The 23,655-nt window shown below is 44.6% G+C and overlaps 1 protein-coding gene across 2 annotated transcripts in view; it reads right to left on the bottom strand.

Moving 5' to 3' along the window:
* Positions 1-23,655, bottom strand: part of LOC121278188 (CSC1-like protein 2) — a 67,506-nt gene that overhangs the window by 42,936 nt on the left and 915 nt on the right. Inside the window, exons 2-8 of one of the 2 annotated variants that reach the window (XM_041188347.1) lie at positions 17,602-17,806; positions 14,978-15,057; positions 12,932-13,010; positions 11,902-11,939; positions 10,568-10,710; positions 8,967-9,018; positions 8,521-8,629 (exon numbers count right to left, since the gene is read on the bottom strand). In XM_041188347.1, the coding sequence (XP_041044281.1) occupies positions 8,521-8,629; positions 8,967-9,018; positions 10,568-10,710; positions 11,902-11,939; positions 12,932-13,010; positions 14,978-15,057; positions 17,602-17,790 (690 nt within the window). In that variant the 5' untranslated portion in view covers positions 17,791-17,806. The remainder of the gene's footprint in view (positions 1-8,520; positions 8,630-8,966; positions 9,019-10,567; positions 10,711-11,901; positions 11,940-12,931; positions 13,011-14,977; positions 15,058-17,601; positions 17,807-23,655) is intronic. The other variant, XM_041188348.1, reaches the window with a different exon arrangement.

Raw genomic sequence — 23,655 nt, 5'->3', positions numbered from 1 at the left:
GCTGTAAGAGATCACAGAAATAGGGAGAGGGAGAGCATAAGGATATAATCATGAAGAAGAGTATTGCTACACCTGTGCAAGACTCCAAACTACTAAACAAATCACATATGCAAAGTTTCTGTTTGTGCGATATGGACTGCATACCCTCTTCTCGTAGACAGACACCTAGAAACTATAGAAACCACAGTAAAGTCACAGCACTGGATAGGCCATTCAGCCCATTGTGTCTGCACCGGCCAAAAGAAAGAAAAAAAGAAACTAGCCGCTCATTTTAATCCCACTTTCCAGCACTTAGTCTGTAGCCTTGCAGGTTACAGCACTTCAGATGCAGGTACCTTTTAAATTAGTTGAACTGTTCAGCCTCAACCCCCAATTTAGGCAGTGAATTCCAGACACCCACCACCCTCTGGGTGAAAAGGTATATTTCCTCAGGTCCCCTCTAATCCTTCTACCAATTACTTCAAATCTATGCCCCCTGGTAACTGACCCCTCAGCCAGGGGAAAGAGATCTTTCTTATCTACTCTATCTAGGCCCCTCATAATTTTGTACACCTCAATTAGGTCACTCCTCTGTTCTAACAGAAACAACACTAGCCTATCCAAACTTTCCTCATGGCTGTAATTTTCAAGCCCTGGCAACATTCTTGTACATCTCTTCTGTACTCTCTCCAGAGCAATTATGTCCTTCTTGTAATGTGACACACAAAATTCCTGTGGCCTAACCAGGGTTTTATGCAGTTCCATCATTACATCCCTGTTTTTATATTCAATATCTCGTCCAATTAAGGAAAGCATTCCTTTACCACCTTATCCACCTGTCCTGCCACCTTCAGGGACCTGTGGACATGCATTCCAAGTTTTCCCACTCCCTCAACCCCTCTCAATATCCTCCATTTATTCAGTATTCCCTGGCCCTCCCCAAATTCTGGATTGAATTCCATTTGCCTGTATTCCATCCACTCAACCAAACCTATCATTCCGGAGACACAAGATATTCTCTTCACTATCAACTACATGGCCAATTTTTGTGTCATCTGTAAACTTCCCAATCATGGCTCCCACATTTATGTCCAAATCATTAATATATACAACAAACAGCAAGGGCCCCAGCACTGAGCCCTGTGGAACACCACTGGAAACCGCTTTCCATTCACAAAAACATACATCGACCATCAGCCTTTGTTTCCTGTCACTGAGACAATTTTGGATCCAACTTGCCACCTTCCCCTGTATCCAATGGGATCTCACTTCTTTGACCAGTCTGTCATGTGAGACCTTGTTAAATGCTTTACTAAAATCCATGTAGATAACATCCACCACACTACCCTCATCAATCCTCTTTGTTACTTCCTCAAAAAATTCTAAGTTAGCAAGACACGATCTTCCCCTAATAAAACCACGCTGACTATCCCTGATCAATCTGTGCCTTTCTAAGTGACAGTTTATCCTGTCTCTCAGAATTGATTCCAATGATTTGCCCACCACCAAAGTCAGACTGACTGGCCGATAATTTTCAGGCCTCACACCCTTTCTAAAATATTGGTACAATGTTCGCAGACCTCCAATCCTCTGGTATATCGCCTGTATTTAGTGAGGATTGGAAAATGATCCTCAGAGCATTCACTATTTCCTGCCTGGCTTTCTTTAACAGCCTGGCACACAATCCATCTGGCCCTGGTGATTTATCCACCTTCAAGGATGTCAGTCCTCTCTCATTATGCTTATTGTATTTAATATTCCACTCCTCTTCTTTAACTAGAACATCCCTCTCCTTAGTGAAGACAGAGACAAAGTACTCATTAAGAACCCTGTCCACATCTTCAGCATCAACGCACAAGTTACCATATACATCTCTGATAGGCCCTACCCCATCCTTAGTTATTCTCTTGCTCTTAATGTATTGGGAAAACATCTTTGGATTTTCTTTGATTTTACCTGCCAATACTTTTTCTATAAAAGATAAAAGCATAATACTGCGGATGCTGGAAATCTGAAACAAAAACAGAAAATGCTGAAAAAACTCAGGAGGGCTAGCAGCATCTGTGGAGAGAGAAACAGAGTTAATGTTTCGAATCCGCATGACCCTTCTTCAGAGCTTGTATCCTCTTTTCTTTCCTAATTTTCTTTTTTACTTCACCTCTGTACCTTCTATACTGTTCTAGGCTTTGTACTGTATTAAGCTTTTTGTTACTGTCATAAGCTTTCTTTTTCTGCTTTATCTTACCCTGTATGCTTCTGGATAACCAGGGAACTCTAGATTTGGCAGTACCACCCTTTTTCTTTGTGAGGACATGTCTACACTGTGCCCGTAGAATCCCGCCTTTGAATTCCTCCCAATGATTTGACACTGTTTTCCCTTCTACTTGTGTGACAAACAACATAAGCGATTCCACAACCAACAGCTCAGATCTAAGCTCTGCAGTCCTGCCACATGCAGTCATGAATGGTGGTGGACAATTTAAAAACTCACTGAAGGAGGAGCCTCCACAAATATCCCTATCCTCAATGATGGGGGAGCCCAGCACATCAGTGCAAAAGACAAGGCTGAAGCATTTGCAATGATCTTCAGCCAAAAGTGCCGAGTGGATGATCCATCTCGGCCTCCTCTGGAGGTCCCCAGCGTCACAGATGCCCGTCTTCAGCCAATTCAATTCGCTCCATGTGACATCAAGGCTGAAGGCACTGGATACTGCAAAGGTTATGGGCCCTGACACTATTCCAGCAATAGTACTGAAGACCTGTGCTCCAGAACTTGCCCCCCTCCCACCAGCCAAGCTGTTCTAGTACAGCTACAACACTGGCACCTATCCTGCAATGTGGAAAATTGCCCAGATATGCCCTGTGTACAAAAAAGCAGGACAAATCCAACCTGACCAATTACTGCCTCATCAGTTTACTCTCGATCATCAGTAAAACAATGGAAAGGGTCATCAACAGTGCTATCAAGTGTCACTTGCTTAGCAATAACCTGTTCAGATGCTCAGTTTGGGTTCTGCCAGGGCTGCTCAACTTCTGTATAGTTTCTTTACAGCCTTGGTTCAAACATGGACAAAAGAGCTGAACTCCAGAGTTTAGGTGAGAGTGACTGCTCCTGACATCAAGGCAGCATTTGACAAAGTGTGGCATCAAGGAGCACTAGCAAAACTGGAGTCAATGGGAATTGGGGGGAAACCCTCTGCTGGTTGGAGTCATACTTAGCACAAAGGAAGATGATTGTGGATGTTGGAGGTCAGTCATCTCAACTCCAGGACATCACTGCAGGAGTTCCTCAGGGTAGTGTCCTAGGTCCAACCATCTTCAGCTGCTTCATCAATGATCTTCCTTCCATCTTAAGGTCAGAAGTGGGGATGTTCGCTGATGATTGAACAATGTTCAGCAGCTATCGCGACTCCTCAGATACTGAAGCAGTTCATGTCCAAATACAGCAAGACCTGGACAATATCCAGGCTTGGGCTGACAAGTGACAAGTAACATTCACACCACACATGCAATGACCATCTCCAACAAAAGAAAATTAACCATAGCCCATTGACATTCAATGGCATTACCATCACTGCCTCCCCCACTAACAATAACCTGGGGGGTTACCATTGACCAGAAACTGAACTGGACTAGCCAGAGAAATACTGTGGCTACAAGAGCAGGTCAGAGGCAAATCCTGCAGCAAGTAACTCACTTCCTGACTCCCCAAAGCCTGTCCACCATCTACAAGGCACAAGTCAGGAGTGTGATGGAATACTCTCCACTTCCCTCGTTTAGTGCAGTTCCAACAACACTCAAGAAGTTTGACACAACCAGGACAAAGCAGCCTACTTGATTGGCATCCCATCCACAAATCCCATTCACTCCCTCCACCACCGATGCACAGTAGCAGCAGTGTATACCATTTACAAGATTCACTGCAGGAATTCACCAAGGTTCCTTAGGCAGCACCTTCCAAACCACGACCTCTACTATCTAGAGATTCTCGGTGGAGAGTTTTCCCCCTGATTCCCATTGACTCCAGTATTGCTAGGGCTCCTTGATTCCCATGGTGGGTTTTGAACTTGGGGTCTGTAATAAGATTATAAGCAATAGCAGCAGGAGGAAGCCATTTGGCCCATCGAGCCTGCTTCGCCATTCAATGAGTCCATGGTTGATGCAATTGTGGCCTTAATTCCACCTTCCTCCCTGTCCACAATAACTCTCAACTCCCTTGTGATGAAAAATCTGTCTAACTCAGCCTTTAATATATTCAATGACACAGCTTCCACTACTTCCTGGGGAAGAGAATGCCAAAGACTAGTGGCCCTCTGAGAGAAGAAATTCCTCCTCATCTCCACCTTAAAAAAAGACTCCCCTTATTTTGAAACTGTACCCCTTCGTTCTAGATTCCCCCACGAGAGGAAACATTCTTTCATCATTTACCCTGTCAATTCCCCTCAGAATCTTTTATGTTTTCATAAGATGGCCTCTCATTCCTCTAAATTCCAATGAGTACAGGCGCAACCTGCTCAACCTTTCCTCATAAGACAACCCCTTCATCCCAGGAATCAGCCTAGTGAACCTTCTCTGAACTGCTTTCATTGCAAGTATAATGCTCCTTAAGTACGAAGACCAGAACTGTACACAGTACTCCACAGGTATGGTCTCACCAATGCCCTGTTCAGTTGGACTAAGACTTCCCTACTTTTACTTTCTATTCCCCTTGCAATAAAAGTCAACATTCCATTCACCTTCCTAATCACTTGCTGTACCTGCATACTAACTTTTTGTGATTCATGGATGAGGACACCTAGATCTCTCTGAAGCATTGCTTTCTGCAATCTCGTTCCATTTAAATGATACTCTATTTCTCTGTTCTTCCTGCCAAAGAGAAACCTCACATTTTCCCACATTATACTCCATCTGCCAAATTCTTGCCCATTCACTTAACCTATCTATAGCTTTTGCAGAGCCTTTGTATCCTCCTCACAAGTTGCTTTCCTACCTATATTTGTATTATCACTAAATTTGGATTCACTTACAGTCTGTCCCTTCATTCAAGTCATTAATACAGTTTGTAAATCATTGAGGCCCCAGTACTGTGGCACTCCACTAATTACGGTTTGCCAACCTGAAACCAATACATTTATCCCGACTCTATGTTCCCTGTTAGTTCACCAATCCCCTATCCATGCTGATAATATTACCCCCAACACCATGAGCTTTTATCCTGTGCAGTAACCTATGTGGCACCATTTCTCCCTACTCTGCCCTTATTTGCTGATTCACTCTTTTGCAAGCTCTGTCCCTTCCTGATACACTGTCAGTGGGGAGATGCTGCTGTCGTGGTAATGTCAATGAATTAGTAATCCCAAGACCCAGGCTAATGGCTGGAGACATGGGTTCAAATCCTACCACGGCAGCTGGTGAAATTTAGATTCAATTAATAAATCTGGAATTGAATAGCTAGTCTCAGTAATGGTGACCATGAAACTACCATTGATTGCTGTAAAGCCCATCTGGTTCACTAATGTCCTTTACGGAAGGAAATCTGCCATCCTTACCTGGTCTGGCCTCCACGTGACTCCAGACCCACCACAATGTTTTTGACTCTTAACTGCCCTCTGAAGTGGCCTAACAAGCCGTTCACTTCAAGGGCAACTAGAGTATAGGCAACACATGCTGGCCTTGCCAGCGACACCCACATCCCAGGAAAGAATAAAGAAAAATAACCTCTCGTTGCCATTATTGCTACCCTGCCTTCTCCTTTCTCTTTAACTTTCCAGATTTCCCCTCATGTGAACACTCTCTCCCATTATTTACTTTAAAACCCTCTCTACAGCCCTCATTATATAATTATCAGTACCACTGGTCCCAGTGTGTTTCAAGCGAAGGTTATTCCAATGGTACAGCTCCCTTTTTCTCCAGTTCTCCTGCAAGTGCCCCATGAATCAAAACCCATTTCTCCCAAACCAATCTCAGGGCCACGCATTCAACTCCCTGATCTTATTTACCCTGTGCCAATTTGCTCGTGGCTCAGGTAGCAATCCCTTTTGTGTTTCTGCTTTTTAATTTAGTCCCTAACTGCTCATACTCCCTCAGCAGAAGCTCTTTCTTAGTCATACCTATGTCATTGGCACCTACATAGACTACAATAACTGGATCCTTCCCCTCCACTGCATGTTCCCGTCCACTCCAAGTTACTCTCCAGCCCTGAGGAGATATCCTACACCTTGGCACCAGACAGGCAACGTAGCCTTCAGGACTTATGCTGTCAGCTGCAGAGAACAGTGCCTATCCCTCTAACTATTCTGTCCCCTATTACAACTACATTCCTTTTTACTGCCCCGCTTGAATGGCTACCTGCACCAGGCTGCCACGGTCAGTCTGCTCATCCTCCCTACAGTCCTTGCTCAGCTTCATAAAAGCTGCAAGATCTTCAAACCTGTTGGGCAATTGTAAGGGTTGAGGCTCCTCTATTACTACTTTCTGCATTTCCATACCTGCCTTGCTTACACTCACACACTCCTGTCCCTGACCACGGACCAAATCAGAAGTACTGAGTCACTAAGAGGTGTGACTGCCTCCTGGAACAAAGTGTCCAGGGAACTTTCCCCCTCCCTGATACATCAACTCTAAAGTGAAAGTTACTCGAGCTACAGATACTTAGTGAAGATGTGATTGTCATGGACCGCACTAGTGTCTGTCAGCTACCACATGCTACAGCTGCCATATATCTCCTGCTCTACTATCTATATTTTGTTTTTATTTAATTACAGTAATTAAGTTTCAAGTTAGAACATCACTCAGCATTTATCCATAGCTATATTATGGACTTTAACTAGTTATGATATGCTAATAATGCACCAATCAAAGTCGTGACCTCTATCACCTAGAAGGACAAGGGAAGCTGATAGGTGCGAGCACCACCACCTGGAAGTTGTCCTCCAAGGCACTCGCCATCCTGACTTGGAAATATATCGCCTCTCCTTCACTGTCGCTGAGTCGAAATCCTGGAATTCCCTCCCTAACAGCACTGCAGGTGTACCTACACCACAGGGACTGCTGTGGTTCAAGAAGGCAGCTCACCACCACCTTCTCAAGGCCAACTAGGGATGGGCAATATATGCTGGCCCACATCCCGTGAACAAATAAATAAAACATAAATAATACTTATATTTCCCCAGTACCAGTTTAAACTACTGCCTCAGTTTAGAGAGGGGAAAAAAACTTAAAACTCACCAATCACCTACGTGCATGCCTAATTAGTGCCTCCGGACTTCAGCTCTTGGGTCCTGCTCTCTCCAGCTTCCTCTCTTGTACCATTCCTTTTTGTGAAAGCCAACAGAGTACCTCCTTCCTCACTGCACTGAATTCCCTTATTTACCAAATTCCCGGATTTAAGCACCCAGTCTCCACTGCCACATTCATGCAACTTACTTGGTGCATCTGCTAAACTTGCTTGCTCAGATTCCAGTAAAGCCAAGTCAGCCACAGCTGGCTAGGGACCAGTTCAAACCAGTTATCAGTTGTTAATTATTAGTTAACTGATTATTAGTTCCCGGCCTCTGAATCACTAATCCAGTAATGGAACCACTACACTACCATGCCCCGTCAACCCCTAAAAGGATCCCAGGGCAATAGCGATTGCACACGCATGGGTTTGGATTCAACCCAGGAGAGTTGAGAAGAGATGAATCATAGAATGATACAGAACAGGAGATGGCCATTCAGCCCATTGTAACTGCTGGTCCTTTGGTACAGCTATCCAATAATCCCACTCCCCTGCTCTTTCCCCATAGCCCTGCAACTATTTTCCCCCCGGCAAGTATTTGTCCAATTCTCTTTTAAATCTGCTTCCAACTCTCAGGTGGTGCACTCCAGATCATAACAACTTCCTGCATTAAAAGAGTTCCCCATGTCATCTCCGGGTCCTTTGCCAATCATCTTAAATCTGTGTCATCTGTTTACCAACTCCTTTGCCACTGGTCCGTATGACCCTTCTTCAGAGCTATGAAGAAGGATCATACGGACTCGAAACGTTAACTCTGTTTTTCTCTCTCCACAGATACTGTCGGACCTGCTAAGGTTTTCCAGCATTTTCTGTTTTTGTTTCAAATTTCCAGCCTCCATGGTATTTTGCTTTTACCTCTGCCACTGGAACTGTTCCTCCTTATTACTACAGCAAAACCATTTGTGATTTGGAACACCTCTACCAAATCTCCTCTAGATTCAGATAGAATGGGATTTCAGCATGCTTCAAGGCCAAGGCACAAAAACTGCTGCTTGCGAAGAATAAGGATGCCAGTTACCGGCCTACAGAATTACAGATTGTTGGAGGCCAGTTGGCCCATCTAAGCTGAGCTATCCAAAAGGAAGCTGTAGTGTGATAGAACTTGTACAAGGACAATTACAGGCTCAGCTACGATGTATTGCACAGCCAACATTGGCAGTCTATGAGAGCACACATTCTGAGTCTGATGTTGGAGGTTTAAACTATAAGTCCCTTCAGAAGATGAGGGGCTGAAAGTGATAGAGTTGAAAACCCTGACTTACCACATCATCCTCACTGTTTTGCATGCTAGAGGTATGGTGCCTCAGGACTAAGATGGTGAGGAGCAGATAGATCACTCCAAAAATAGTGTGAAGCCACAGCAAGTTATTCCTGCAACACAAAATGGAATTCAGGCCACTGAAGTCATCACATTTCAGACACACAGTAACTTTAGGTATAAAACTGTGATTTAAATTGTGTTCAACAGGCCTATTGCATCCCCAGGGCAAGGTTAGATGACGCACAACAGGACCGACACCAGGCCTAGGACCTATACATGGCAGGATTAGCAACAAGCCTAAGGCTTCCTTCGTGGTGGAATAGCCTGCGAACAGTGTCAGTGTTCGCAGATGAAAAATGGCCACCTCCTCCCATTGAAACAAAATGTGGTAGGCCTAGCTGATATCATCCAACATAGCACCACATTCAGTCCCAACCCCACACTTACTCAATCTTTATGTTCCCTATTGTTGTTCTTCCAAAACTTTGAGGATTTCGGTCTGTAGGTTTAAAAAAAAAAAAGCAGATTTGTATTTTTACAGCATTCCATCACATCTCAGACAAATACAATGGTTTGCAGTGAGTGGCTGTAACTAGACTGTACACCAATCATTACCAGCATTACCACATACAAATGAATGACCAGATCATTTGGATTTTGACTGAGATGTTAACAAAATAACTTGCATTTATGCAGCACTTTTCACAACCTCATGATGTCCCAAAGCACTTTAGAGCCAATTAAGTACTTTTAATTCATTCATGGGCTGTGTGCATCACTGCCAAGACCAGCAATTGTTGCCCATCCCTAATTCTCTCTGAGAAGGCGGTGGTGAGATGCCTTCTTGAATGAGTAGCTTGCTAGGCCATTTCAGAGGGCAGTTAAGAGTTAGCCCCATTACTGAGTCACATGTAGGCCACACTGGGTAATAACAGTAGATTTCCTTCCCTAAAGGACATTATGAACCAGATGGGTTTTTATGACCATCTGTTAGTTTCATAGTCACCATTATTGACTAACTTTTTATTCCAGATGTATTTAATTGCAGTAATTGAATTTAAATTCCCCATCTGCCTTGGTGGGATCTGAACTAATTTCTCGGGATCGTTAGTCCAGTAACATAATCATATACTACCACAACCCTTCTCGAAACACTTTTAGGAAGTGCAGTCACTGTTGTAGTGCAGGAAATATGACAAACAGTAATGAGATAACAACCAGATAATCTGTTTATAAATGGTGGTAGAGATATAAATATTGACCAGGACACCAGGAGAACTCTCTTGACCTTCTTTGAAATATGCAATTGGATATTTTACAATCACCTCAACTTAATGTATCATCCAAAAGATGACACCTTTGACAGTGCAACACTCCTTTAGTACTCCCTCAGTACTGCAGTACTTTTATGAACATAAAAGTACTTCAGCCTGGATCAAGAGCTCAAGAACCCATGACCTTCTGACTCAAGAGGCAAAAGCACTACTTACTGAATTAACTAGCATTTATATCCTTGCAGCTGACAGATTAGTGTGCATAAAGGGGAACCAGTGGATGTAATGGTATTTGGGTTTCCAAAAAGCATTCGATAAGGTGCCACATTAAAGGTTAATACACAACACATTGGCCAGAATTTTCCCGTCAGCGATTTGGGGGCGGGGCCCACTCGCCGATGGGAAAATGACGCGGAATGATATTGGGAGGAACCCCCGACGTCATCCTGGTCCCTTCAAATTTTTAGGAAGGCGGGTGGACAGCGAAATCAGATATTTCTTATGTTCCACACCACTCTGGATAAAGAAGTTTCTCCTAAATTCCCAATTGGACTTTAATAACAACTATCTTATAGTTATGGCCCCCAGTTTTGGTCTCCCTCACAAATGGGATATCCTTCTCCACATCTACCCTATCGAACCCATTCCCAAATTTGAAGACCTCTGTCAGTTCACCTCTTAGCCTTCTCTTTTCTAAGGATAGGAGTACCAGCCTGTTCAGTTCATAAAAGGAAGGAGTTTGGGGAGAGAATTGACAGGTTAAACTCTACCTACCCAGCAAACTCCCAGACAGGTTTACAGGTAAAATGATGGCCACAGACATGATGCTTATTAGGACCAGGAGGAGGATGATGTGACGTTGGAAAGACAGATAGTGGATGGCATCATCTCCGCACTGTTCTTGTATCTCATTGTCCCTGCAGAAAACACACAAAAGAGTATGTGAGAACAGTCTGGGCAAAAGAAAGACAGACTTGTGTTTCCACAGCCCCTTATCATGTCTCAAGAAAACCTCTCAGTCACTGAGTTACTCCAGGTGTCAGTCTTGGCTTAATGGTAGAACTCTAGCCCCCTCCCCAGTTATCGTTGGTGGAGCAGAAGCCTGAAATTCATACCTCAAGGAAATGTTCCCAGCCCAAAGATCCATGCACCTTCTGCTCTTCCAGCTCCAGCCTCCTTTGTATCCCACCTCCTCATCACCATTTTTAATGGGGTGTTTAACATCTCAGCCCCGCACTCTAGAATGTGCTACGCCTCTCCCCTTTTTCAAAAGCCACCTCAAAGCTTACTGCTCCAACCGTGACTCTGGTCATGGTGCCCACCACTGCGCAGTGCCCAGTTTATTTTATGTATTAATCATTCTCAGCATGGTGGCATCATTGGAAAGGGTGACATTCATTGTCTGTCCCTAGTTTCTCCTGAGAAGATAGTGATGGGCCTTCTCCATGCTAGGCAATGTCAGAGGGTAGTTAAAGAGTCAACCACTTGGGGCTGAGGACTGGAGCCACATACAGGACAGATTGGCTAAGGGCAGCAGGTTTCCTCCCCTAAAGGACATCAATGAACAAATTGTATTGTCACCAACAATCTAACGAGCTTCATGGTCAACTTTACCAACAGTACGAGAGGAGGAGACTTTCACGGTCACACAGTCCCTTCCACTAGTCCATGACATCTTCAGTGATGGTGCCAAATCTCCATTTTCTCCCTCATTCTTTCAACGTTACACTCCTGAGATCCCCACCCTCTCCAAAAATAGCTAGAGTTCTCACGGTCATCGGAACAGCTAATGAACCTTCCATATTCCATTTTTAGGGGTTTACTCCAAAACTTCCCATCCCAGTCCACCAGCGTCAAACAACTGAAGGTGGAGCTTCCCAGCTGATTACGGTTTACTAACCACCACACTCGCACCCAACCCCGACTCCTCGCCTGAGTGATCATCCCTCAGCAAAGTGAGTGTGTGTGTCGACATGCTATTTAACCAGGAGGCATCACCTAACAGCACCACCGCTCCTCCTGCCCCCATTTCAAATTATGTCTACACATCCAATGTAGCAGCTGGGAAACAAAGAGATGGGCCTTATTCAAAAAGGTAAGACACTTACTTCATAGTAAAGATGTTTGGTAGCCATGAGCAAAAGCCCTGCAAATGAAAACGGAATTGGTCAGCATTCATCACAACTAGATTCAGTCAGCTACAGCCCACTGAGGGCATGGGGATAGAGAGAGCAGGGCAGAAAGCCCTTTCTGCTGTGGCAGTCAGTAAATGCACCCCACCCCCCAACTCCCCATGTGCGGTAATGAGCCAGTGAGCAATGTGGGCCTAGGAAATCGGTGCCAGCCATGGCTCACTGGGCAGTGTTCTCACCTGTGTCAGATGGCTGCAGCTTCAAGTCCCACTCCTGAGAGCTGAGCATATAGTCTGAGCTGACATCCCCAGCGCAGAAGTGAAGGAGTGCTGCACTCTTGAAGGTGACATCATTCAGACGAAGCCTCAAAAGGAAGACCCATCTGTTCCCTCAGGTGGATAGAAAAAATTTCCATGGCACTATTTTGAAGAAGAGCAGGGGAGTTCTCCCAAATGTCCAGGTCAATATTTATCCCTCAACCAATGGCACAAAAAATAGATTATCTGGTTATTATATGACTGCTGTTTGTGAGAGCTTGCTGTGCATAAATTGACTGCCTCGTTTCCTACATTACATCAGTGACTGCACTTCAAAAATACTTCATCAGCTGAAAAGTGCTTTTGGAAGCCCTGAGATTGTGAAAGGTGTGATACAGATGCAAATTCTTCTTGGTTACATGACCAATGTTGTTGTAGAGTACAATAGCTTGTCTTATAGGATTTCAAATCCAGGGGTTTTCGCTAGAACCTCATGAGCAAACAACCTGCCTACAATGGGCTGTTTTGGGAGGTACCCAAAGAAACTGCCCTCTTAAAAGGAGTCAGCGTAGCCAGAGAGGACAAACTGAAAACACAAATATGGCGCGCAAGAACAGTAATTACACAGGCAGTTGGAATGATATTAAGGGTTTAACTCCAAGTGTTAAGTTGGGGCAGGGGGGGAATCTCTCTAAGAAGGATACTGGGGTGGATGAGCAGGGGCTGTGAATTATTGCATTGCTACTTACAGCGTCTTTTATAATTTGCTCACTGCAAGAGGAGATTGAGGATAGTCTTTGGTATCTTCTGGATGGGTCAATGGCCACCCTGCAAAACAGAATGGCTCAAATTCAGCCACTTAGTAATGTCAAAGGGTGACTTTTAATTATTTAACCCCACCAACCGCCACATTAAGTTTTCACTATCCAACCCCTCACTCACAGAATCACACATTGCAGAAGAGGCCCTTCAAGTCTGTACCGACACGTGAGAAACACCCGACCTACCTACCTAACCCCATTTACCAGCACTTGGCCCATAGCCATGAATGTTACGATGTGCCAAGTGCTCATCCAGGTACTTTTTAAAGGATGTGTGGCAACCTGCCTCCACCACCCTCCCAGGCAGCGCATTCCAGACCGTCACCACCCTCTGGGTAAAAACGATTTTCCTCATATCCCCCCTAAACCTCCAGCCCCTCACCTTGAAATTATGCCCCCTCCTGACTGACCCTTCAACTAAGGGGAACAGCTGCTCCCTATCCACCCTGTCCATGTCCCTCATAATCTTCTACACCTCGATCAGGTCACCCTTCAGTCTTCTCTGCTCCAATGAAAACAACCCAAGTCTATCCAACCTTTCTTCATAATTTAAATGTTTCATCCCAGGCAACATCCTGGTGAATCTCCTCTGCACCCTCTCCAGTGCAATCACATCCTTCCTATAATGTGGCAACCAGAATTGCACACAGTACTCCAGCTGTGGCCTCACCAAGGTTCTATACAACTCCAACATGACCTCCCTACTTTTGTAATCTATGCCTCGATTGATAAAGGCAAGTGTCCTATATGCCTTTTTCATCACCCCTCTAACATGCCCCTCCACCTTCAGAGATCAATGGACACACACGCCAAGGTCCCTTTGTTCCTCAGAACTTCCTAGTGTCATGCCGTTCATTGAATGCTTCCTTGTCAAATTACTCCTTCCAAAGTGTATCACCTCACACTTTTCAGGAATAAATTCCATCTGCCACTTATCTGTCCATTTGACCATCCCTTCTATATCTTCCTGTAGCCCAAGACACTCAACCTCACTGTTAACACCCAACAAATCTTTGTGTCATCTGCAAACCTACTCCCCCCACATCCTACCCCCCACATAGTCAGCTATGTCGTTTATATAAATGACAAATAAAAGTGGACCGAGCACAGATCCCTGTGGTACGCCACTGGACACTGGCTTCCAGTCACTAAAGCCTCCTTCTATCATCACCCTCTGTCTCCTACAACTAAGCCAATTTTGAATCCACCTTACCAAATTGCCCTGTATCCCATGTGCATTTGCCCTCTTTATAAGTCTCCCACTCCTCTTTTGAAAGGCATCAACTTACACTGGGGTTGCTGAAGGTGGAGTAACAATCTCATTGGCCCTCACACCCCTTCTGAGTGAGCAGCCATGAGCAGAGCTCTCAGCAGCTTAACTGAGATTAGGGGGTAACACAGCTAAAAAAACACACACACATACAAACAGACAGAGCGCGCACAGACCGGGCACATGCACAGGCGCACACACAAAGCACAGATGCACAGGCACACACAGACAGAGCACAGACACACACCCAGACAGAGCGCACACAAACAGAGCACAGACACACAGGCACACACAGACAGAGCACAGACACACAGACAGAGCACAGATGCACAGGCACACACACAGACAGAGCACAAACAGACAGATGCACAGGCACACACACAGAAAGACAGACAGAGCACAGACGCACAGATAGACACAGATACAGAGACACACACACACACACACACACACACACACACACAGTTGCTGAACAGAATCCAGAGAAGAAATCTCAGCTGATATTTCCCCTTACCTAACCCCAGTGATAATGAAGCCAACTCCATCCCACCAGATCAACCAACTCAGCTAGGATTTGGGATTGGACCTGGGACATAACACAGTGTATTTACTGAATGAGCCAGCAGAGGGAGGCAGTGACCACCCCATGGTGAATTAGAAAACTTTCCCTCCTTGTCGCAATTAATGGTAAAAAGCAGAATCACCTATTGATGTCAGAGACCAGGGCGAGACGACCATAATCCCAGGCTGCCTTCCTCAATATAGTAAATATCAAAATGAAGAACTGGAAAAGCAAAAATATGAGAATCATTGCAAATACAGAAAAAAATACACAGTCCTGCACAAAACTTCAGAATGACTGTCAGATCAAATTTAATGAGAAAGTAAAGGGACTCACATTAAATGGCAAAATTCTAAAAAGGAGCAGAGAAACTCCGCATTTCAGATACACAGATTTTTAAAGTGGGAAGGCAGGTTGAGGAAGATGTAATAAAAAATATTAGACAAGTGCACACTTTCTAATCCCTGGGGTGGCAAGATCATCTTATGAGAAGAGAGTGAGAAAACTGGGCCTGTATTCTCTAAATTTTCGAAGAATGAGAGGTGATCTCATTGAAATTTACAACATTTTTTACAGGGCTTGACAGGGTAGAAAAGAGATCGGAGGTTTCCCCTGGCTGGTGAGTCTCAGACCAGAGGGCACAGTCTCAGAATAAGGGACAGGCCATTTAGGACTGAGATGAGGAGGAGTTTCTTCACTCAGAGGGTGGTGAATCTTTGGGATTCTCTACCCCAGAGGGCTGTGGAAGCTCAATCATTGAGCATGTTCAAAACAGAAATCGATAGATTTCTGGAGACGAATGACATCAAGGGATATGGGGATAGCACAGGAAAGTGGCATTGAGGTAGAAGATCAACCATGATCTAATTAAATGGCAGAGCAGACTCGATGGGCTGAATGGCCTACTCCAGCTCCTATTTCCTAGACAGGTACATACACACAAAAAGTTGCGAAAAAGAGGCATTGTTAAAATGATACAAATCATTGTTGTGGTTGCGATTAAGATATTATATCCAGTTTTGAGCACCTTATTTTAGGAAGGATGCCAAATCCATGGAGGGGATGCAAAATTGATTGATGAATTGTTACCACGGATGAGGAGCTCTAAACAAAAGGAGGGACTAAAAGCAAAGAGTTCTTGAAAGAGGCAAAGGAGATCTGATAAAGCTATTTGAAGGTAATAGAGTTTCAGAGAATGTACACAGGGAAAAATTGTTTGCACTGTTTGGTGACTTGATAACTGAAGGGCATAAGTTTATTACTAACAAACGGGAGAGATTAGGAGAATTGGAAAAAAACAGAGGGTTGCTAGGACATAGAATCACCCAGTCAGATAGAGTAAGCAAAACAGGATCCAGATCCAGCCAGCAAGAACGGATGCTTTATACAGGGGCTTGCTATTAATAGACATTTTTCAAATGAATTACCATTAATTCACATCACAGATGGAGGCCATTGTGCCTATTACACCTGTGCAGATGCCTTAAAATTGTCTCAATATTTGAAAGAAGGAGGTAGGGAAAGAGCAGAGGAATGGAAAGAAGTGGATAGTTCTTTCGGAACAGCCACAAAGACGATGGGCTCATCGGTACTAAGTCACGTCAGGCTCCCTTCTAATGAACGACTGAATCAAAAGAAATCATTTTTATTGTGTTTGAAAGACATTAAGTACAGCAGCAATTGATACTCCTAACAGAACCACAGTGCTCTGACTGACACAGTCCATCTCAAACCAGTTTCCTGATTGTTACGTTGCCTGATATTAATGTTTAAGTAAATGTCTTCGGTTTCAATTTCTGCTCCTGCATTACAGCAGTGACTACACTGCAACAACAACAATGGCTTGTATTTACATAGTGCCTTTTAGGTAATAAAACATACCAAGGTACCTCACAGGATCATTATAAAATGTACTATCTCATGTGGCTCGGTATCAAATTATGTCAGATGGCCAAAGAGATAGCTTTTAAGGAGCATCCTAAAGGAGGAAAGAGAAGTAGCGGAGTGGAGGTGTTTAGGGAAGGAATTCCAGAGCTTAGGGCCTTGGGAGCTGAAGGTTGGTGCAATAGTGGTGTGATTAAAATGGGGGTGCTCGGCAGACCAGGATTAGAAAGTATTTAATTGTAAAGCAGTTTGGAACATCCTGAAGTTATGAAAGGAGCAACATAAAAGCAAGTCTCCTCTTTTCTTCTGCAGACACAGTTAATATGATCCATTTGATGTCAGTGTGAGCTTTTACTCAAATAGTTTTATTTGGGTTTTAAACAAACCAATTCCCAATTGCGATTAATTCATTCTCCACAAGTTTACTGTCTATGCCAAGCCCAAACCACCTCTTAACGATCCTGAGCTTAATCCACATCCCTGTCTTCAAATCCTTCCATGGCCTCGCCACACCCGATCTCTCTAATCAGCTCCAGCCTACAACCCTCTGAGACCTCTGCGCTCCTCCCATTCCGGCCTCTTGCATATACCCGATTTTAATAACTCCGCCATTGCTTCTCCTGCCTTCAGTTGCCTAAGCCCTAAGCTTTGAAATTCCCTCCCTAAACTTCTCCACCTCTCTATCTCTCCTTCCTCTTGGACCAAGCTTCTGGTCGCTTGTCCCTCATATGTAGCTCAGTGTCAGGTTTTGTTTGATAATTGCACTTGTGAAGTGGGATCTTTGGGAAGATTTGCAATGTCCAGCTGCAATATAAATCCAGTTTTGTTGTTGTTGTTCACTGACACAAAGCATCACCTTGGAAATGGCAGTCTGTCACTTACCCAGAAACAAATGAAATAGATAAGCAGCACAGTGGGGACACCCCCGAAACTGTTCCCCTGCAGCACTGTGGGCCCTCGGTCCAAGTTGAAGCAGTCGGTGCTATTCAAAGCACCACTCCTCAGACCTCCATGGCTCTCGAGTATAAGCACTGGATTCATCCTGGTGGGCGAGATCTGGAGAGTGGCCATCTTCCAACAATTTCATCTAGAAGAAGATTCCAAAAGGACTGATCATCAAAAACAAAATGCAGCAGGTGCCTCTTTCTCTCCCTTCAATAAGTATTATTTATCCGTTGATGATGATTCACCGAAATTATGCCAGAGACCAGGGACTTCAGTTATCAGGAGAGACCTGAGTGTTACTTCTCCTAAAAGCCCAGAGTGAAGGATAAAACAAGCCAATCTTCAATCCCTTTTACAAGCATTTATTCACAGAGATACACATTACAAACACAGGCCTCCGAAACTCCAGTTTCAGTCTCTCCTATTTATAGTTAATACCCACTGCCTGTATACAATTAAACACAATTATTAGAAAAAACATTGAAAAGCCCTGGATTGTTCTTCTGAGAGCAGAGAAGGTTAATGGGAGATTTAATAGAGATCTTCAAAATCATGATACAGTAAATAAGGAGAAACTATTTTGAGTAGCAGGAGGACCATTAACCGGAGGGCACAGATTTAAAGTAATTGGTGAAAAAAACCAGGAAGAAGATGAGGGGACTTTCTTCTTAAAACACAGCTAGTTTGTTCTGACCTGCAGTCCAAGGTAGTGCAAGCAGATTCATGAAGAACTTTCAAAAGAATGTATAGTTGAAAAGGATATATTTACAGGGCCTTGGGGAAGAGGCAGGGGTCTAGGGTCGATTGGATAGGTTTCTCAGAGACCCAGCACAAACACAATGAGCCAAGTGGGCTCTTTCTGTCCTATATGATTCTCTACTTCATTCCATGAGCGTAGTTCCATCCATTTGTTCTCAGATGTGCTGTGAAAATGACCCAAAGGAATGTTGTCACCAGTTGGTGGAACAAGACCCACACTATGCAGTTGCTACAGAGCTAAGTCAAACCAAGTCTGTGATAACTGTGCATGGAAAGAAGCCAAGACCAGCACGGATTGCCTTTACATAGCCCATTAAAATTACAGAATGGTCACAGCGCAGAAGGAAGCCATTCGGCCCATCTGAGACCGTTCTCTGAAACAGCAACTTAGCTAATGCTACTCCCCCTCCCTTTCCCCGTAGCCTTGAAAATTTGTTCACTCCAATCCAATTCCCAATGAAAGCCCCGACTGTCTTCATCACACACTCAATCAGTGCATTCCAAGTCCAAACCGCTTGCTGCATCAATAAAACTTTTCCTCATGTTGCCATTGGTTATTTTGCCAATCACCTTAAATCTCTACCCTCTGGTCTCGACCCATCCACCAATGAGAACAGATTCTCTCTATCTACACTGTCTACATCCCTCATGGCTTTGAACACCTCTATCAAACCTTCGCTCAACCTCCTCTTATCCATGTAACTGAAGCCCTCATCCTTGGAACCATTCTCATGAATGTTATCTGCGTGCCCTCCCCATGTGTGGTGCCCAGAATTGGACACAATATTCCAGCTGAGCCCAAACCAGCGCTTTATCAAGTTTCATCGTAACTTTTTGCCTTTATACTCTATGCTTCTATTTATAAATCCCAGGATCCCAAAAGCCTTTTTGACCACCTTTTCAACCTGCCCTGCCAATTTATGTACACATACCCCCAGGTTTCTCTGTTCCTGCACCCCTAGTAGAGTTGTACCCTTTATTTTATATTCTCTCCTCATTATTCCTACCAAAATGTACCGCTTCACACTTCTCTGCATTAAGTTTCATCTGCCATACATCTGCCCATTCTACCTGCCTGTCTATGTCCTCTTGAAGTCTATACTATCCTCATAGTTCACAATACTTACAATATTTCCAAGTTTTGTCTCATCTGCAAATTGTGCTATACATACCTACAAACAGATGAATTAAGAACAGGAGTAGCCACTCGGCCCCTCGAGTCTGATCCGCCATTCAACAAGATCATGGCTGATCTGACTGTAACCTCAACTCCACATTCCTGCCTACCCCCGATAACCTTTCACCCCCTTGCTTAGCAAGAATCTATCTACCTAAGCCTCCGCCACCTGTTGAAGAAGAGTTCCAAAGCTCTCAACCATCTGAGAGAAAAATGTTTTCTTCATCTCTGTCTTAAACAGTGACCCCTAGTTCTAGATTCTCCCACAAGAGGAAACATCCTCTCCACATCCACCCTGTCAAGAGACCCCTCAGGATCTTATGGGCAGCATTTCCCCTCCCATTGGAAGGGGGTTGGGGGGGCTGTGGTTGTGCGGGAGGGGAGTGGGTGCGAACGGGTGGGTTCCCCATTGGTGCACCGAGTAGGGGGCGCGCTGCCATTTTACATGGGCAGGCCAATTAAGACGCACCCAGCATGATGTGCGCTCTCTGTGCGGGCGGTGGGGTGGGGGGGGGGGGGGAGTTCCCTGCGCCGGGAGTATGCTGTTTCACGCATGCGCACGAAAGAATGCACAGACCTCCCTGAGGCAAAGTGCCGCCTCAGGGAGATCAGTTGAAGTTTTAAAAAAATTTTTTAAAGGTTAGAAAAAAATTTCCTGACACTGTCACTTGAGCTGGGACATGTCCATTACTTTTGTATAAAAATATTCCGAGAATCTTAAATCCCTCATGAAACCTCATCCCGCCCGTGGATGAGGTTTCATGCTTTTTCGGAAGGCCACCTGAGCTCCTTAAGGGTGGACGGGCAGGTCCATTCATCATTACTTTTTTAATGGCCTTAATAGGCCGTTGACAGGTCGCCAAACTGAGAATCTAAATGACGCGGGAAGACGTCGGGACGCACGCCCAATGTCATTTTACGCGTCAGCGAGTGGGCCCCGCCCCTGCTCGCCGACCGGAAAAAGCTGCCCTATACGTCTCAATCAAGTCGCCTCTTACTCTTCTAAACTCCAGCAGATAAAAGCCTAACCTGTCCAACCTTTCCTCATAAGACAACCCACCCATTCCGGGTATTAATCTAGCAAACCTTCTCTGAACTGCTCCCAGCACATTTACATCTTTCTTTAAATAAGGAGACCAGTACTGTATGCAATACTCCAGATGTGGTCTCATCACTGCCCTGTACAACTGAAGCATAACCTCCCTACTTTTGTATTCAATTCCCCTTGCAATAAACAATAACATTCTATTAGCTTTGCTAATTACTTGCCCTGTACATTCAAATCTAGGCCATTAACATATATCAAGAAAAGCAGTGGTCCTAGTACTGACCCATTGGGAACACAATTATAAACCTTCCTCCAGTGTGGAAAAACAACTGTTCACCACTGCTCCACTATGCTGCCACTGTCCCTTATATTCCACGGGCTTCAACTTTGCTGGCAAATCCATTATGTGGCACTCTATCGAACGCCTTTTGAAAGTCCATATATACCGCGTCAACCAGCTGTTACCTCATCATCAAAAAAAATCAAGTTAGCTAAACATATGATTTACCTGAAACAAATCCACACTGGCTTTCCCTAATTAATTTACACTTGTCCAAGTGACTGTTAGTTTTGTTCTGGAATATCATTTCTAAAAGCTTTCCCACCAAGGTTAAGCTGAGTGACTGGTAGGTGCTGAGTTTATCCTCATGCCTTTTTTGAACATGGTATGATCTTACCAAAGCCCTACATAATTGCAACAGGGCCTCCTTACTCTTGTACTCCAATCCTGTTGCACTAAAGGCGAACATACCATTTGCCATCCAAATTGCTTGCTGTTCCTGCATGTTAACTTTCTGTGATCCACACACAAACCAACATTTTATAGTTTCTCACCTTTAAAAAATTCTATTTTTCTAAGTGGATAATTTCACACTACCCCAATATTATATTATACACAACAGGGCTAAACCAAAAATAGGGTGGGAGGAGACTTGTGTGGTGTATAAGCACTGTCATAAACCAATTTGGCCAAACAGCCTGTTTCTGTGCATAAATTCTATGAGACTGAGCGATACTAAGGTATTACGGCACTGTCTGGGGTGCAAGCAAAATACTGCGGATGCTGGAAATCTGAAATAAAAACAGAAAGCGCTGGAAAAACTCAGCAGGTCTGGCAGCATCTGCGGAGAGAGAAACAGGGTTAAAGCTGTAAGTCCATATGGCTCTTTAGCTCTGAAGAAGAGTCATACGGACTCGAAACGTTAACTCTGTTTCTCCCTCCACTGATGCTGCCAGACAGGCTGAGCTTTTCCAGCATTTTCTGTTTTTATTGTCTGAGGTGTCTTTGTTCAGATATGACCACGCGGAAAGAGTTTGTTCAGGCGGGCATTAAAAATTGCCGTGAGGAGAGTTAGACAATCAAACGTTTTGGGGAGAGGGGTTTTAACTGGGAGTGGGCTTTGAGCAGGGGTTGCCTGGGCCAGGGTCATACCTGAGAGCAGATCCCAGTCTGTCTTCAAAGCTGCAATTATCCCAGGGTCCTCAGCCTTTTGAAGGAGAGAGTTTGAGGTTTCCACTCACCTTTGTGTGTGAAGGACTCCCTGATTTCACTCCCCAACAGCCTAGCTCTAATTTTGAGATCGTGCCTCCTCATTCCAGATTTCCTCGGGGTAGGTTGTTTCTGTAAATCTACCCCATTGAATCTTGGCCTTTTAATGACCCCGATCCAATCACCCTCAAAGAATGTCCTCTACAGTCAAGACAGTGCAGACCAAGCTTACGCAACCTCCTTCGTTAATAACGGGTCAGTTCATTTTCTTTTCTCCATTCATTGCCACATCTGCCTGTATTACAACAGTGATAACACTGCTGAAATAAATGACCGTAAACTACCGAGGTGTGAAAGTTGCATAATCTTTGCTTCAGCATTCTTACTGTTGTTTAACACCATTAATAATCATAGGGCAGAATTTTGCTGTCGGCGAGCAGGGGGTGGGGCCCGCTCGCCGACGTGTAAAATGACGCGGCGTGATGTCGGGCAGAACCTCCGATGTCATCCCGCCCCATTTAAATTTTCAGGAAGGTGGGGGGGGGGGGCGCAGCAAAATCAGCTGCAGGCCCGCTGGCCTCACAATGGCCAATTGAGGCCATTGACAGGGTCATTTAAACAATTAAAGGACCGGCCCGTCCAACCTTAAGGTTGGTGAGTAGGCCAGGAGCCCGGGGGGGGGGTGGGATAGAGAAAACACGAAACCTCATCCAGCGGCGGGATGAGGTTTCATGTAGAGTTTTAAAAATGTTAATAAAGTTAATCTGTAAATTATGAACATGTCCCATGAACATTGTCACATGAGGGGGACATGTTAGGGAATTTTTTTTTCTCTATTTTTAATAATTTTCAAAGTGGAAGCGAGCTCCCTGAGGCTGCACTTAGCCTCAGGGAGGTGTGCGCTATTTCGTGCGCAAGTGTGAAAGAGCACATTCTCGTTTTTAGGAAATCCCCCTCCGCCCACACTGGAAGCGCGTTCCCGCCGGATGTCAAGCTGGGTGGGCCTTAATTAGCCCGCCCATGTAAAATGGCGGCAGGGCCTGCTTCGCTGGAGGGGATCGGCTCTCCGCCCACCAGAGATTGGGTCAGGCCCACCCACCCGACAGGCAGAAAATTCTGCCCATGGTGTTATAAGTCCATAAGAAATTGCAATGAGGAAGAGAAAGTAAAATCTTTAATTGCCTTTTTGACCCCATTTGCAACATTAGTAAAAAAAAATGTCCTGGGTAATGCAATAAATAACAGCAGGCTGACTGAGAATGAGTCAGCACACTCGTCTCCGACTCAAACTCCAAGGTATAGCCCAGGTTGACACTCCAGCGCAGGGCTGAAGGGGTGTCTTTTGGATGTGACTTTTAACTTGATGCCCTTTGGGTGAGTATAAAAGATCACAGGCACCATTCGGAAGAAGAGCAGGGGGAAGCTCTCTTGATGTCCCCATCCCTCACCCAACATTATGAAAACAGCTTCATTTGATGGGATCGTTACCAGGTGCAAATTTCGGTTCCACATTACAAG

The sequence above is a fragment of the Carcharodon carcharias genome, chromosome 5 (genome assembly GCF_017639515.1).
Source record: "Carcharodon carcharias isolate sCarCar2 chromosome 5, sCarCar2.pri, whole genome shotgun sequence".
Lineage (NCBI taxonomy): Eukaryota > Metazoa > Chordata > Chondrichthyes > Lamniformes > Lamnidae > Carcharodon > Carcharodon carcharias.
This window is presented reverse-complemented; position numbering and strand designations above follow the sequence as displayed.